The following is a 14,765-nucleotide window of genomic DNA, read 5'->3' as shown; positions in this document are numbered from 1 at the left end:
TTTGCGGCCAACATGATATTTTAAATCTATTTTCGGTGCATCCTCAAACGTTGCCAGGATTTTTCACTTTAGTAATGAGGGGTCCAGATTTGTAAAAATAAAATTTGTGCCGCTACAGGGTGAGCGCGCATTCGAATTTGATTTGCATTTGATTAATTTAGATTCTTAACCGTTAGGTGGGTGTCAAAAATGTTAGGTTGTAAAACAAGTCTATAATTTTATAATAATAATACAGTACCTTCATTTTTTGCGTACAGAAATATATACAATATTAAAACCAACCAACTTAACATAAAAGTAAGTAAATTAGAGATATTTTCTTAACAAACCTTACTTTAAAATTAAAAATCTCCTAAACACAAAAAGAAAACATAATTATAATAGGGGGAAAGTAAAAAAAAAATAGAAAGAAAGAGTACAACAAGAAACAACAACAAGATTTTGGCTAGTTTTGTTATGTGATAAATAGAAATTTTACGAAATTTAACTATCGAACAATTTTTTCTTACTTCAATCTAAATATTTAAAACATCAAAACAATGCTAATAATTTGATAGTAAAATATCATTTCTAGAAAAATATTGTTTCTGATCATTAAAGCCCAGGACCCGTTTCGTTTTAAGCAACACAATCTTAATTCATGTTAAGCATGAGATTACGATTAGTGCCTTTCAACGATTTCTTTTTACGGTTTAATGGCTGAAATAAATATGACTCTTCAGAAATTTATTAGAAGCTGTGCATCACTTGCTGAAGTGCACAAATTAGCATCACATGACAATATTCAAGCAAATATTTGAGAATGATGCTTTGGTATATTTCCTAATAATACGTTTGTGTATATTTTTCTGATAATCATCTTGAAGTTTTGATGTACATATTTTTCAAAATGTGTTTGCTCTTTGTGCTTTGATCTGGTGAATATAGTTTATCCAGAAAAAGTATATGTTAGTCTTATTAATTGCTTAACCCCAAATAAAATTTTAAAATTTTTCTTTTATTTGTTTCTTGTAGTCTTTTGTATGTCTGGATAGTTTTCAGCAAATGTCAAAATATTTCAAATAAAATTTGATTCATTCTTAGCACTTAAAAAAATTCAATTCACTTCTGTGTTAATTAGTTAACTTCCTTGGATGATTTATAAAATTTAAAGTAAATTGTTAGATAGTAAATAGCAGGTTCCACATCGTTTTATTGCTAATAGTTCGAAAAATACAACAATAAATAGGCAATGTTATACAAAGTTACCCTTTTTTAAAATACCAAATGCGATAAAAACATAAAAAATGGGGTGTTTCTATTTGGAAAGAGGGTCCATTTTTTCGATTAAATTATTAATGTCTCTCTTTGATCAGTCAGCATTTATTTATTTTTATAATATCAACACAGACTAGTAAAGTAGATCCTCCTTCTATACGGAAATCAATCCCAAATATATAACAGAGGCCTCCAGTAGGACAAATGGATAGATATATTTAGAACTGCAAACGAAACTTTTGACAAAATTCAAACTATATCAGAAACGGTAAAGTATAGAATAATATATATGAAAAATGTCTAGAATTCGGAGATAATAAACGTTCCACACGGTACATCATTAACAGTTGTCCTTATCCTTTTAAAATTGATTTAGTAAATAAAAGCTTAAATATCTCGCAAATGTTTTTAGGTTCTGAAAAATAAAAATGTATTATAATGGAAGGATAAATGCAACTTTTGCAAATAAATATGGAAGAAAGAAGTGTCGGTAGCATGATTTAGGTTATATCAGTCTTGGGAATCAACCATAAGCGGTTTGGATTTTACGAACCAAAAACCACGCCACTGGGTATATTAGTAACACAGCTGTCGCTCGTTTATCAGACGAAAGGCCTCCGTAGTGAAATAATATATTTTTTAATATTTCTTTTTGTTAATTAGCCGCTATTCGGTCAGCTGACCTAAATGTTTTGCCTGTTTTTTGGGTACGACAGAGATTTTGGAATCCTGGCAAAATTAAAGTACATTTATCGGTCGGTATTAGTGGCAACAGAAAAATGAATACCCCGCTTGATGTTTGCTCCATCTGCATTAATCTGGTAATTTAATACTATCAAAAGAGAGACGTAGTGTATGATACGATCTAGCGGGGGGTCTTACTATTTTTAGAGCATTTTCTTTAAAATAAACTACATATTGGCAAGCTCTAAACAAATTTGATAGGAGCGTAAAATTTTTATAACAGTTCCTTCGATTACGTTTTGTTTTGAGGCACTGCGATTTTTCGATCATTTTGACTTCTGTATATTCAAATATTATTTCCATCAATTTAAAATAACATTAGGAAAATGATATATTGTTTAATATAGTGGTTCCTTTGTTTGAAAGACGTTTTGATGGACTTTTAGATTGATTAAACCGCTGTCATAACCGTTTTTCATTATACTTTTAACTTCTAATTTATTCAAACGCAATGATTACAACGCGGGTATGTCGTTTGTTTGTGAGTTTGTTTTGATTCGCCTGACGCGTGATTAGAAACAGAAAATTTCGTCTGCTTTTTACCCCCAAGTCGATTTAACCGCTACGTGGTGGTCAGCCCACACATCTAATGCCTATATAATTAAACTTGTAGGGCATTCGTGTCGGCTTTTACCGGTAATAATATCCGGATACGGTCATACTTTTCCGAAAATTGGTTAATGACTTCTAACATAACTGGCGAACCTATATAAACATTAACCGAGCCGGTATGAAATTGTCAGTATGAAAAATTTCATCGTACGAAGAGTAACGTTTATTTGCCATATAAAATTACACTGTGGCCAATGCTTTTGTTTAGCGACTGTTCGTGCTTAACACTTAGATATAAATGTTGATAATGCATGAACTGTACGAAGGACGTATTCTACTCGGCAATTTGACGCTATCTCTTTATCTACCTACCTTTTTTTTTATTATGCCCATATCGTTTTTGTTTTAATTCTTTACGAGTTATTTCGCTCTGCCAAAATACTGCTATACCACAGAAATCGATTTTGGCATGCGCAAGGATAGCTGGCAAGGAAGTTGCAATTCAAACGCCCAGATTATTGTCACAACGTTGTAATTTATATTTAAACGCACAACGACGTATATTTTGCAAATGCCTCCACCCGTAAAACTCAGTAAAACTTCTTAATGACTGGAGCACTATCTATCAAAACCAATTATCTCCTGCGCTCGTCTCGCGATATCATTTTGCGACGCCGCTTTGCCGTACCAGCTAGAGTACGGCAGCTGATAGCTGCTGTAGCTGCCGCTCGGTATCCCAGTTAATCCGGAAGAAGCGTAATTAACGCTAGGTGAGCCATATGTAGCGCTGGAAGAAACGTACGAAGTGCTAGGTGATCCGTAGCTGGCACTAGGTGACCCATAAGTGGTACTGGGAGCGCCGTATCCAGTACTGGGTTTACCGTACGACGAGATCGGAGTGCCGTAAGACGTACTAGGTGGTCCATAGCTGCCACTGCTCGCCGGGGTACCATACGACGTGCTCGGAGCTTGGTAAGACACACTGGGTGTTCCATACAATCCGGAAAATCCGCCGGCACTGCTAGAAAATCCGTAAAGTGTGCTGGGTCGCCATTCACTAATGGGGGAACCGGCTATAGCGCTTGGTGGGCCGTAAATCGGTTTTTGGGCGTATGGTGGCCCGTAGGTGATGCTAATGTTTTCGTTGCCGTTCGATGGTCCGTAACCTGGAACATAAGCATTAGAAAATTCACCATCGTAAATTACCGCCTGAAACTTTGTCAGATTAATTTTGAACTGTTAACAGATTTATCAAGGCGATAAAGTCGACTTTCGTCACGTTTTGGTTTTATGCATTTTTCTTATAAAATACAAAACTGGTTGAAACGTTTCAGTTCTGATCCACCAAGAAGACGTCTGATAAGGGAACGCAATGATTTTTTTAATGAATTAAATAACGACTCATGTAAAAAACGATTTAGAATAGCTAAAAGTTTTATTGTCAACTTGCTCCTACGTTAAACAATGTTTTGGAGCTCACTGATAATAAAAACCAAACATTTTCCAAAATAAATCACAACGGGATCATATAGAAATATTGGTGCATTATTTCACTTAATTGAAATGCCTCGAAATTAAGAAGAGAAAAGAGAAGCCGTATTAAATTTCTATGAGCTCGCTCAACTTCCCGGAATAATAAGTAAAGGTAATTCCACTCTTATCAACTTAATCAAATAACTCACAACCTTAAATACATATGTTATTTCCAGTCCGTGATAAATTTCCGTAATTGAACTAAATCGCATCGCAGTGTCGTAATTATTTTCGAACTCTAATGAAATCGCTTCTACAATGACTCTCAGTTGATTTAAAACTTTCTCTTCTGTTTGTATAGTCGTTCAATCAATTTTTGGTTATTATAAGTAAGAACTATTCTTTAGAATGCAGAATGGCATGCGCAATGTGATTAAAATAATTTATTGTAAATAATATAAGCAATCAATCTCTACTACCTATTCTACTGAAATTATCCAATAACCGAACCTTCAACGAATTTGTAATTGAATTTGTATGTGAATTATTGCAATCAACCCTGTGAACTTTGTGAAAAATGTCACTATCGTCTTTTGAAATTGTTCATTCTTTTAACATTTTCACAGCAATGCAAAATGCATTCAATAAAAACATTGACAACTGTCAGACTAATACACTAAGTTAGAGTGTTACGCAAACACAAAATATTCTAGGGATTTTGATTTAACAGAATATTTGAATTTTTTGATGGTGAATTGCTGCTAAATAGATTTTATCAAGTTTTAAATTGGTAAATAGGGGTTTAAATATTTGTTGTCTTGATATACTTAAACCATATTTCCAATTCTTAAGGTACTGGAACCATTGAAGATAAAAGGCAATATTTTTTTCTAGATCTATAAAGGAACTTCGAATATTTATGAGCAAAAGTATTTGTCTCCACATTGAAGAAAAGTAGTTTCTGATTAAAGAATACGAAATAAAAGTTGAACTAAATCATGTATTAGTATCTCGTATCTCACCGTAACCTGTAGGGGTCGCTGTAGTATTAGTGCCGTTTTCTGGCACTCCGGTAGTGATATTAGTCATTGGAGTGGTGGCATCCGTGTTGTTCATGGTGGTCGTCGGAGGTGCCTGTTGCCTTGGCCGCACAGTGATGCGTTCTACGTCGTCTCTATAATTTTCTTCGCTATAGTAATCCGGATCTATCTGCTGTCTCCTATTTTTATATTTGTTCCTGTTGCGTCTCAGCTTATTTCTTACTCTATTGTCGTACTCGTACTCATCGTAATATTCGTCATCGAAATTGGGCGGGCGTTTACCGTTATTCCTTCTTCTCGGTTTGTATCGTCGCGTGGTAAAATCTTCGTAACTATCATCTCCAAAATAATCGGGAGTAGTGTACCTTCTTCTAGTTGAATATCGGTTTCGTCTAAAAGACGCAGAGTCTCTATAATATATTCCTCTTTTTACCGGAGTTTTGACAAGTTTCGATTCTTCCGGTATTATATAGTCCTCCGGTTCATGAATATTCGTGACGGTAATCCCAGAGTGGTTGTGTTCTTCAGTTACCATCGGTTCGTACTCTATATGGTGGGAATCCACCGGTCTCTGGGTGATGGGATGAAACGTAGGTCCCTCTGTCGGTTGATAGATATTTATCGAAGGCTGGTGGTTTACGAGAGGCAAAGGGTCGTATTGCAACCGGATCGATCCTAGCGGGGAAAATTTGGCCAGTACCGAGTTCGATAAGAAATTCGCTAGGAATAGTCCGAGCAATGGACCCAAAAATTTTGCCTGGCGATTGTTTACCTCGAATCTGGAGGCACCTATACACAAAACAACACAACAATAATAATAATAATAAGCTACTTTTATTTCAGCTAATAGCATAACAAACATACAATACAGATTACAATACAGACAATACAGATTAGTTGTACTGTCGACTGGCGCAGTCTAGCTTAGAATTAGCTACTCTACTGAACTAGCGCGTGGCACAATAGTACCCAACCAAATTATAAAAAGATCATTATCATGTGAATACGACTTGTATTTTGTAACTTTTAACTGAAGATTATTAATTTTTAATTGTCGATTCTTACGACGTTTTATTGTTAGTAATGGAATAATTGTAACTCAGTTAATTTATATTCGCCGAGTTATGTTTTGTAACTTATGAATGCTTGGTTAAGCAAGGAATGCTGCCCTTCACCGAGTTAACAATAAAGGCGTTTCTATTCTATTCTATTGGCTTTAATTGAGACTTCAACCTATATTTTTTTAAGTTGATATTTTCTGCACCTCCCATGTTTAAACCAAACTTTTCTGACAGCGGAATATTAAAAGTTAAAGTTCAATAGGTTTTTCTACTTTGGTCTTATATATGTTTTTCTTGTAAGACTATAGCTTTTTAATTAGTATCTAACTTTTCAGAATGCCAAAAAAATATATAATTAACAATAAATATAATTAAATTGAATTAAAACTGTAATTAACCATTAGTCAAGTGGCCTAATCTAATCTAAGACAGAGCCCGAGTGCGTATTATAATTGTATAATAATTATATGATTATATTCCCTTTTATCCTGTCCATACTGGCCCTTTATTTTCTTTTCGTGTTGTTCTGGAACACCATAAATTATACTAAAATTCGACCAGTGACGTAGGCTACAGTGAAAAAATATTTTATGACCAATGGACGCGTGGACCAATAATTTCTGAATGGCTCCTATTACCCGATTTAACTTTTATTTAATATATATAGGGTGTTCCAAAATTAACGCACCAAATGTTTATGGTCTTTTCTACGTGTAAAATAAGCTAAATATATGTCGGTAACCGCTACTCTTCCGAGATACAGGTTTGTTGTTGAAATTATAATAAAACATATATTTTTTTTGTCACAATTTTCACGCCGTTCTGGATATTTTATTGGAATTTTGTGCACTGCTTTCAAGTAACAAAAGACATTTTTTGGTGCTAAATATATATTTTTAAAATGTACCAGTGACATCGGTAGCAGATTTGAAACGAAAATTAAAAAATGTTTTTCTAAAATAAAAATTGTTTTTGAATTATCACTTTAACACAAATTTGAGCTCTGAACTTTTTTTCCAAACGATGCGTTTTCAAGTAAATTGTGTTAAAATATTATATATTTATTTATATTATCATGAAAACCCTTGCTATATAATTTATTATTGTTATTACTACTACTAATAATACCACTTTTATACTTTCAAAATTGTTTTTGAGTATCACTGGTTTAATCTTCATCTAAACATTTTGCACATTCTTTTTTATTTTTTGCCATATTCCTTGTTTCTTCCCAAGTGTTCTTTTTTTTGCACAATCTCGGAGATCTTGCTTTTTTTTCTTTTTGATTCCCATACCTGTTTCACTTGTCTGGTATTTATATTTATGTGCGATTGTACTTGTAGGTCCTTTCTTATTTTCATGTTTCTCATTTTGTCCATTTTATTGCCCTTTAACTCTATTTTCAGTGTCTACGATTCACAACCAAATGTTGTCAAAATTGGTCTTGACTTTTGGCTCTTTATTTTTTTCCGAAAGTTTCAAATTGGGTTGGTCATTTTACTATTATTATCGAAAGATATTTACAAATATTTCGCACCAAAAAATATCTTTTGGTACATAGAAGTAGCGTACCAATTGTCAATGAAATATCTAGAGTGGTTTGAAAGTTATGATAAAAAATATCATTTTTCTTAAAATTTCAATACCCTGTATATTGGAACGGAAGTTTTTGCGGGCATATGTTTATATAGGAAACTGATGCCTATTTGCGACGTAGAATACGCAATAAAAATTTAATCCATTAATTTCAAAACAATCTGTATAATATACAAGTCAATATAGTTTATTGAGAAAATTATCAATGAAAATACCAATCGAAGAGTTACATTTTATTTAAATAGTTACAAAATATGGAAACAAAGTAAAAATGAAACAAAGTTGTTTATAAACAAGAAGTATACCCTTAGACCAATTGGCAAATATCTAAAGATATATATGCGTGCGTCAACTTTAAAATTGTACAGAATTAACTTACCGGTATTTGACGAATTATCCATTTTAATTTCTTTGTAGTTAATAAAACATTTTCTGTTCGCAGCTTGTGGCGAACTAAACGCTGCTAGTGAAATTCGCCGTGAAAGTCGATTTCCATCAATGCGGGTGTTTCGAAAATACCCTTATGGAAATATATTTTTTTTAAATTAGATACCTGGGTGAGAGTCGTAATTACGCATAAGGGCGATGCTTTGGGCGCCATCTGCCGGTGGACGTGGCGAACATTACAAAGGTGGTTTTATTTTCGATCTTAATTGCGGGAACTAAATTCCGTGTTTTGGCGGCCTCTGTTGACGAATTTGCGCGTGCCTAAAATAATTTATTAACAATATAGTAATATGCTAATTATTAGTAGTTTGGCCTTTAAACTACAAAGTTTTGCTTGAACGCGGTATCAATTTTTTTTATTAAGGCCGAAGTAAATTTTTCGCATCTTATCATTTTTTAAATGGCCATCTCATAAAGTAATGAAGTGGCAAGGGACATAGAGCAATATAGAGAGCCTCACCCTAATAAATTCGACTGGGGAGATCGGAGGCCGAGTGTCTTTTTCAAGATGGGATAGAATTAAGAGATAAAAGGATTTGGTTGATTTCATTTCCACTTAAGTATTACGAAAAAGGCAAATATTTGAACAACCCCCTTCGCTAAAATTAATGAATGTATCTAATAAAATGTGTATTTTGGGAGAGCGACTTTGGATTGTTTGGTTTAATTCGGATGATGTCATTCGAGTACATTGATAAAAGCTCTTGAAAAAAATTAGCATGCGTACCAGGATGTTTTTGCAAAGTCCCACATTTTCCCCTAAATATTTCATACAAACAGGTTAGAAACAAAAAGTATGTAGCTAGCTGCCGGTCTATCGGTGTCGGTACCAATGCGAATTTCGATATAAAAGTAGGTAACTGATAAGGATAATTTAGATAAACACAAACTACCTTATCACTTTTTATCTTTCATAAGATTATTGTGTTTTGCGGCACTATGAAACCGATGATCAAATTCTTAAAAAGTGATGGTACATCCCACGGAACTTTTGAGGACGGAGTCCGTGGGTGAGGGCAGTTTTGTCGCACCCGTCGGTGATTACAAAAATGATTTGGATTGCGGATTTAAGGCGTTGCCATGTCTAACGCAGAAATTGAATTTGGAAAAGTACGCGAAATTTGGTGTTTACGTGACAGTGTTGTCTTTGGTTGGTTTCTTTAACGGAGTGGTTCTAAAATATTTTCGAGGCACTGCCCATTTATGGAGCAAGCATTACAATATCACCGCTGAAAAGATAGGTATACGTATAGGAGTTTATTTATAGATAATAAATAATCCGTTCTGGGTTTTAGATCACTTAATCTACGTGAACGAGATATTTGTCGGCGTATTCGCATTGGTAGTTGCCTATTGGGGAAATAGGATCCATAGAGCTACTTGGTTAGGTGCCCTCACTATTTATTTGTCAGTTTGCTGCCTTACATTAGGAGTTCCAGAGATACATCAACCCTTTAGCGGAAACGAAACTGACATAAGTGCCATAACGGGTAATGTACATGTTCCTAATGAGATCAGACTGACCAGTTTGGACGTATTTTCATTGAGAAATATATAGCTCGCAACTTTAGAGATACAATTATTTTTTTCGGAAATCTATCATTTAAATTTTCCTTGCTTTTAGAATAGTCGAAATCATTAACATTAAAACTGACGTTTGCTGTGAATATTAAATGTTTTTCTAATCATCGAAACATCAAAAATTTGCTTCGGAAATATGGCATTTTAATTTTATGAAGAATGAATTTTAGAACAGCTAAAATCAGTTACATTTTGGATTTGAATTTGGAAATGACTGCAATGTTTAGAAATAACTTTAGATTAAAGCAAAAAAAAATTGGTTAGTTTTGTTTTAATGTTACTGTTATCGGTTATTCTAAAACCGGATGCATTTTCGCAAGAAAAATTTTGTTTTTATATGTTTGTAAAGGCTTCCAAAATCCAAAAATATTTTTTTTACGAATATATTAGCAAAACATTAATTATTTGATAAGATTTTTTGCTAAAATGCACTCCACTGATTTTTTTCTTTTCCAAAAGAAAAGTGATTTTATATATTCGAAAAGTATGATGCTACATTTACGAATTAGTAAATACATCTAGCGCGAGCTAAAAAAAGTCAAGTTTCTAGTACAATAGCAAGCCTACTACAGCATAGTAAATAGTAAATACTCTAAATTAATTATAACTGTAGGTTCTGTAGGTCATGAACAAAAAAAATGAATGCCTAGGCTTCGAAAATTTGATTTAACAGAACTGCAAAATAAGGTTAAATTAAATATAATAATAATAATTGAAATAAAACAAATAAATAATTGCCTATTATTCTTTTAAAAATAATAACAAAGGGCAGAAAAGATTTTGCTTTTGCTTGATAACCATTACACCAAAGAAGTTTTAAGTGAATTTGTCAAAGAAACTTCCTTAGGCTACTATAATACATTTTACAAAACTTCTGGATTCCTTCTGCGTCGGTTTTTGTTGAGTCGAACTTACTAACGTTTCGCCAATCATCCTGGTGGCTTCTTCAGAGCTTGACTGAAACTGGGTCGCATTTTACTCTGGACCTCCCTATATATTGTTTGAGGGGGCATAAACACCATCTAGGTTGACTGATTCCCGAGTCACTATCACTTGCCATTGCGAATATATTTATGGAAGCCTTTGAGAAGAAAGCTCCGACATCTTCCATCTCAAACCAAAATTATGGAAACGCTACGTTGATTTGGCCTCATCGCCCTCCGAGATTTTCTTAGCCATTTAAACTTTATACGCCCTAACATACTTTTTTCCATTGAATTAGAAAATAATAATAACTTTCCATTCTTAGATATTCTTATGAATAGAAAATCAGACCTAATATATGCCTCATTGTGTTTACAGAAAACCTACGTACACAAACCGATACCTTAATGTATTGTCACATCACCATCCGGCCCAAAAATCATCCGGTTATCAACTCTCTTGTTTACAGAGCCGTTAAACTATGTCAGCCCGTCCACATTAAAGATATTAAGAATTCCATCACAAAATACACTTCACCACAACCATCCAATAGCAATGATTCCGAAAGCAATCTCACACTTGCCATTGTTGTCCTTCTTTACATTCAAAACATCACTGACCACATCAAAAGTTCTAAAGAAATATAACGTCAAAACCAGATTTGCCACTTGTCCAAAAATCTCTTAACATATTCGAAGTTTCTTTGAAAAACTGTGCAGTAAATTAGTAAAAGTGGCAGATATGTTAATTTTTTTACATACAATTTTTCGTAATTAAATTTCTTTAGAAAAATGCAAAGAATTTCATAGTCATAGAATTTGTTTACATAAATAAACAGTTTCCCAGCCGAAGTATTTTTGTTAAAACGTTTAAATAAATAATATGACAAGATATTTTTTCAATACTTTACGCTCACCAAGCCTGGTTGAAGTATTTAAGTTAGTTATTAGTAATATTTTTTATAACATTAAAAAAGATGTTTTCCTGGTATAAAAATAATTAACTACCAACATTAACGTAAATATTTTATTTTTTACTTATTTAAATAATGCTTGTACCCTCAGAACTCCTCACCAAGTAATTTTTAGGTAGCGTTTTATGTAGCGCATCGACTTTTGCGAAATTAATAAACATTCAGGACACATTTTACGGATTTCAAATAGTTGCCTTCGTAATCCTAGTAGTATATCAAATGGTATTCGCCCTGTGCACAGTTTCATTTTTTTGTCATGGTTTGACGTATGTGGACGATAACGTATCATTTAAACATAGTCCCGGATTTATTGGTAAGTTAAAAAAACGAAATATATATACAAAAACTCGGCGTGTGAAACTGGTTGCAGGATTGGTCTTGGCCGCTCAAAGACTGGGCAAACAAGTAGGAATCTACAGTTCTTGGGCTCCGTATGTTCTCACTTCGGAGAGTATTTTCGTATCTCCAGGTATATAAGATATCAACGTTTTTTGATCGTTATGCATCCAGTGAATTTCAGTCTGGCTCACAATTGCGATATTGACGTTTTTCCTGGGCTGCATCGTGGCCATGTTTCCGAAAGTTTTACCGAATGTACTTTTGCGAAAATCGGTGATATCTCTATTATCGGTCGCTACGGGCAACACCATGAAAGAGAACGTAAAACGCCATGATGGTGAGCAAATTCTCAGCTGCAGTTACGACCCATCTATTTGTTCCATCTTACAGGTTTTTTTAAAAGCGTATTCCAGTTAATCAGGAACAAAATATTGTTCGTCAACATAATATCGTTAGTGCTGATGCAATCGGCTGTCATAACGTTTACGATCTTCGAGAAGTTCTTCAGCCAATCCAGATACCACGTATCGAAATATAACGATTCCTCCGGATACAGCGATCCCACTTTAATACAACTCACTACGAACTTGCTAAAACAGCCGTTGATAGCTATATCATTGCTGACTACAGGGGTGGTTATAGCGAAAGTACGACCTAGAGCCAAATACCTCGTTTGCTGGAATATAGGCGTATTTATCCTTATGGCGTTGTTCTTTGCCAGTGTGAGATTTTGGAAGTGCACCAACGAGCTGCAAAGCGAATTGCGGGATCGTCTTACCATCCCCTATTGCAGCTGGAATTGTGGATGCTCGTTGGACGGTCCCTTTCAACCTGTCTGCCTTAATGGCGATACATATTTCTCACCCTGCTTAGCCGGATGTTCATCGTTCGATACGACTTTTAAAGTAAGTAATGGAGGTTTAACTTTATTATCCTATAGCATTCGCCTCGCAGATTTACGAAAACTGTACGTGTGGTACTACCGGCAGACGAATAGCTAAGGCCGGTTCTTGTGATGCCGATAGTTGTAGCACCATATGGGCTATAGCTCAAGTAAATAGCGTCTTTTCGTCGGCATTGTTAGCGACTACCACCTTAACCAGTATCGTGATTACCATGCGTTGCGTTTCTAGTAAACATAAGGCTTTGGCGCTGGGAATGTATTTGATGCATCTAGGTTACGTTCCGTATTTGATTATCCGGCCTACGTATGACGTCATAGCGGGTATATCAACTCCCCCATACGAAATCTGAATTGTTAATCGAATAACGTTTTTTTAGGAAGTTTTTGTCAGTTTTTCGGTAAGACCAGTTGCCAGTTTTATTCTGAATCGTTCGCCACGTTCCTGGCATCGGCTACGTTGGCTCTAATGGCGGCGGCGATTATTTTGTCAGTGGTACTTTTGTTCCTCGTAGGAAATCTGGAATTGTATACTGATACGAGATCCAAACCGGAATCCGATGTCGATTTTGGAGTTTTAAGACGAACTGGAGCAAACGCGCAAGCTATCCATAATCCAGAGTCTTCAAACCAAGCTTCGCCAGATAGCGAAGCTCTAATTTCAAGACCTAGCGACGTCTTACTGAGAACCAAGCAACAAAGCGATAGCGGACTGAATACTTTAGCAAATCGATCAAGCAAGGAGGATAGAATTAATGCTTATTTAAGCGAAGGCGATTTAGTTCCACCTTTAAAGTCCGGCCTGGTCAGATCGACAAAATCGACGTCCAGAACTTCTAATTCCAACAATTCCGCGTTGTCGACTGATTCGTCATTGTCTGCCATTGCCAATAACGTGGGCGACGATCACGATTCAGATTTTTCAACCCTGAATAGGCCTCAGAGAGTTAAGGATCTGGAAAGGCACCTTGAAGGCGAAAATTCTAACGGGTCTAGCCATAGATATCAAGTAAACAGAGCGGCACCAAAGCCACCAGTAGTGAACCAAATAACAGAAACGGAGTTTTAGCATAAACTTTTGTATATACAGTCATGACATTTTGCATTACTAGCTTGTGGTGAAAGCTCTCTAGCGTCAAACGACCGAGCGTTGTTTCCACTTAATGATCAATATGATGAAGAAACCAGAAAAATAAAAAAAAATGTCTTACGTGAAATGTAAGTATTAATGAAGTATTAAGTCGTATTTTAAGGTCTACAACTAGATTGGCATGTTTGTGTTAGGAAAATGGAGGAAATTTGTTTTTTGAACCCTTAACTATAGAACTTTCGAATACTATTGGTACTCTTTAATGGGTTATAATTTAATATTAATAAGTAAATATGTCTGGACAATGTTGACAATCGTTTTCTTCACTTCTACATTCTGTGCCATACTTCGTCAACACTGAATATATTTATTATAATGGAAGAGACGTTCCATCGGTATCTTTATCTAAAATAAAATAGCTCTCGTTTATTTTTAACAGCGGTTACTCAACAACAGATTGATCATTAAATTGACAAATTTTTGCTATTTCACTGCAAGCATTTTTTTTTAAACTTCGATATACTTTAGAAGTGTAGATAAGTTATTTATGTATTTTTTATGAAGTAAACCTTTTTGGATGTTGCTTAGTATTGTATTTTCTCGAGTAAGAAGTAGAAGTTTCCTTCCTGTTGCGTCTGAACTTCGCCAATACAAACCAAATACATCGAGCTGATAAAGACGGTCCATTTGACAGGTTGCCCGTTCGGACAATGGTCTCTAAGAATGGACTCGGAGAAGACGTATCGCCTTCCCTTCGTTGTTTCGATTTTCGATTTGGACGTAATAC

The 14,765-nt window shown here is 34.7% G+C and overlaps 2 protein-coding genes across 4 annotated transcripts; one reads left to right on the top strand and one right to left on the bottom strand.

Annotated features, from left to right (window-relative positions):
• Positions 1-3,103: 3,103 nt before the first annotated feature.
• LOC132695509 (uncharacterized) lies at positions 3,104-8,425 on the bottom strand. 2 transcript variants are annotated; one of them, XM_060659794.1, is made up of 4 exons: positions 8,298-8,321; positions 8,103-8,243; positions 5,049-5,855; positions 3,104-3,719 (listed from the first exon to the last, which is right to left on the bottom strand). In XM_060659794.1, exons 1-4 carry the CDS (start codon positions 8,299-8,301, stop codon positions 3,172-3,174), a joined length of 1,500 nt encoding a protein of 499 aa, XP_060515777.1. In that variant the 5' UTR covers positions 8,302-8,321; the 3' UTR covers positions 3,104-3,171. The 2 variants fall into 2 exon arrangements, with proteins under 2 accessions (XP_060515777.1, XP_060515778.1); XM_060659795.1 differs by having other exon boundaries at positions 8,103-8,425.
• A 250-nt stretch (positions 8,426-8,675) lies between these two features.
• Positions 8,676-14,621, top strand: LOC132695807 (solute carrier organic anion transporter family member 2A1-like). 2 transcript variants are annotated; one of them, XM_060660294.1, is made up of 8 exons: positions 8,677-9,411; positions 9,466-9,660; positions 11,764-11,961; positions 12,019-12,117; positions 12,169-12,324; positions 12,378-12,892; positions 12,942-13,212; positions 13,269-14,619. In XM_060660294.1, the coding sequence occupies exons 1-8, from the start codon at positions 9,141-9,143 to the stop codon at positions 13,955-13,957; spliced, it is 2,394 nt and encodes a 797-aa protein (XP_060516277.1). In that variant the 5' UTR covers positions 8,677-9,140; the 3' UTR covers positions 13,958-14,619. The 2 variants fall into 2 exon arrangements, with proteins under 2 accessions (XP_060516276.1, XP_060516277.1); XM_060660293.1 differs by having other exon boundaries at positions 8,676-9,411; positions 11,764-12,117; positions 13,269-14,621.
• Positions 14,622-14,765: the final 144 nt, after the last annotated feature.

Source organism: Cylas formicarius, unplaced genomic scaffold, assembly GCF_029955315.1.
Source record: "Cylas formicarius isolate icCylForm1 unplaced genomic scaffold, icCylForm1.1 PGA_scaffold_12__32_contigs__length_19106922, whole genome shotgun sequence".
Lineage (NCBI taxonomy): Eukaryota > Metazoa > Arthropoda > Insecta > Coleoptera > Brentidae > Cylas > Cylas formicarius.
Note: the sequence above shows the minus strand (reverse complement) of the source record. Positions and strands in the feature narration are given on the sequence as shown.

Coding starts and splice junctions, on each gene's coding strand:
- LOC132695509 (XM_060659794.1), bottom strand. Junction 5,856..8,102: donor GGATAATTCGTCAAATACCG/GTAAGTTAATTC, acceptor TTTTGTGTATAG/GTGCCTCCAGATTCGAGGTA. Junction 3,720..5,048: donor AGCGACCCCTACAGGTTACG/GTGAGATACGAG, acceptor CTTATGTTCCAG/GTTACGGACCATCGAACGGC.
- LOC132695807 (XM_060660293.1), top strand. CDS start 9,141: ATGGTACATCCCACGGAACTTTTGAGGACGGAGTCCGTGGGTGAGGGC. Junction 9,412..9,465: donor TATCACCGCTGAAAAGATAG/GTATACGTATAG, acceptor TCTGGGTTTTAG/ATCACTTAATCTACGTGAAC. Junction 9,661..11,763: donor TGACATAAGTGCCATAACGG/GTAATGTACATG, acceptor AGTAATTTTTAG/GTAGCGTTTTATGTAGCGCA.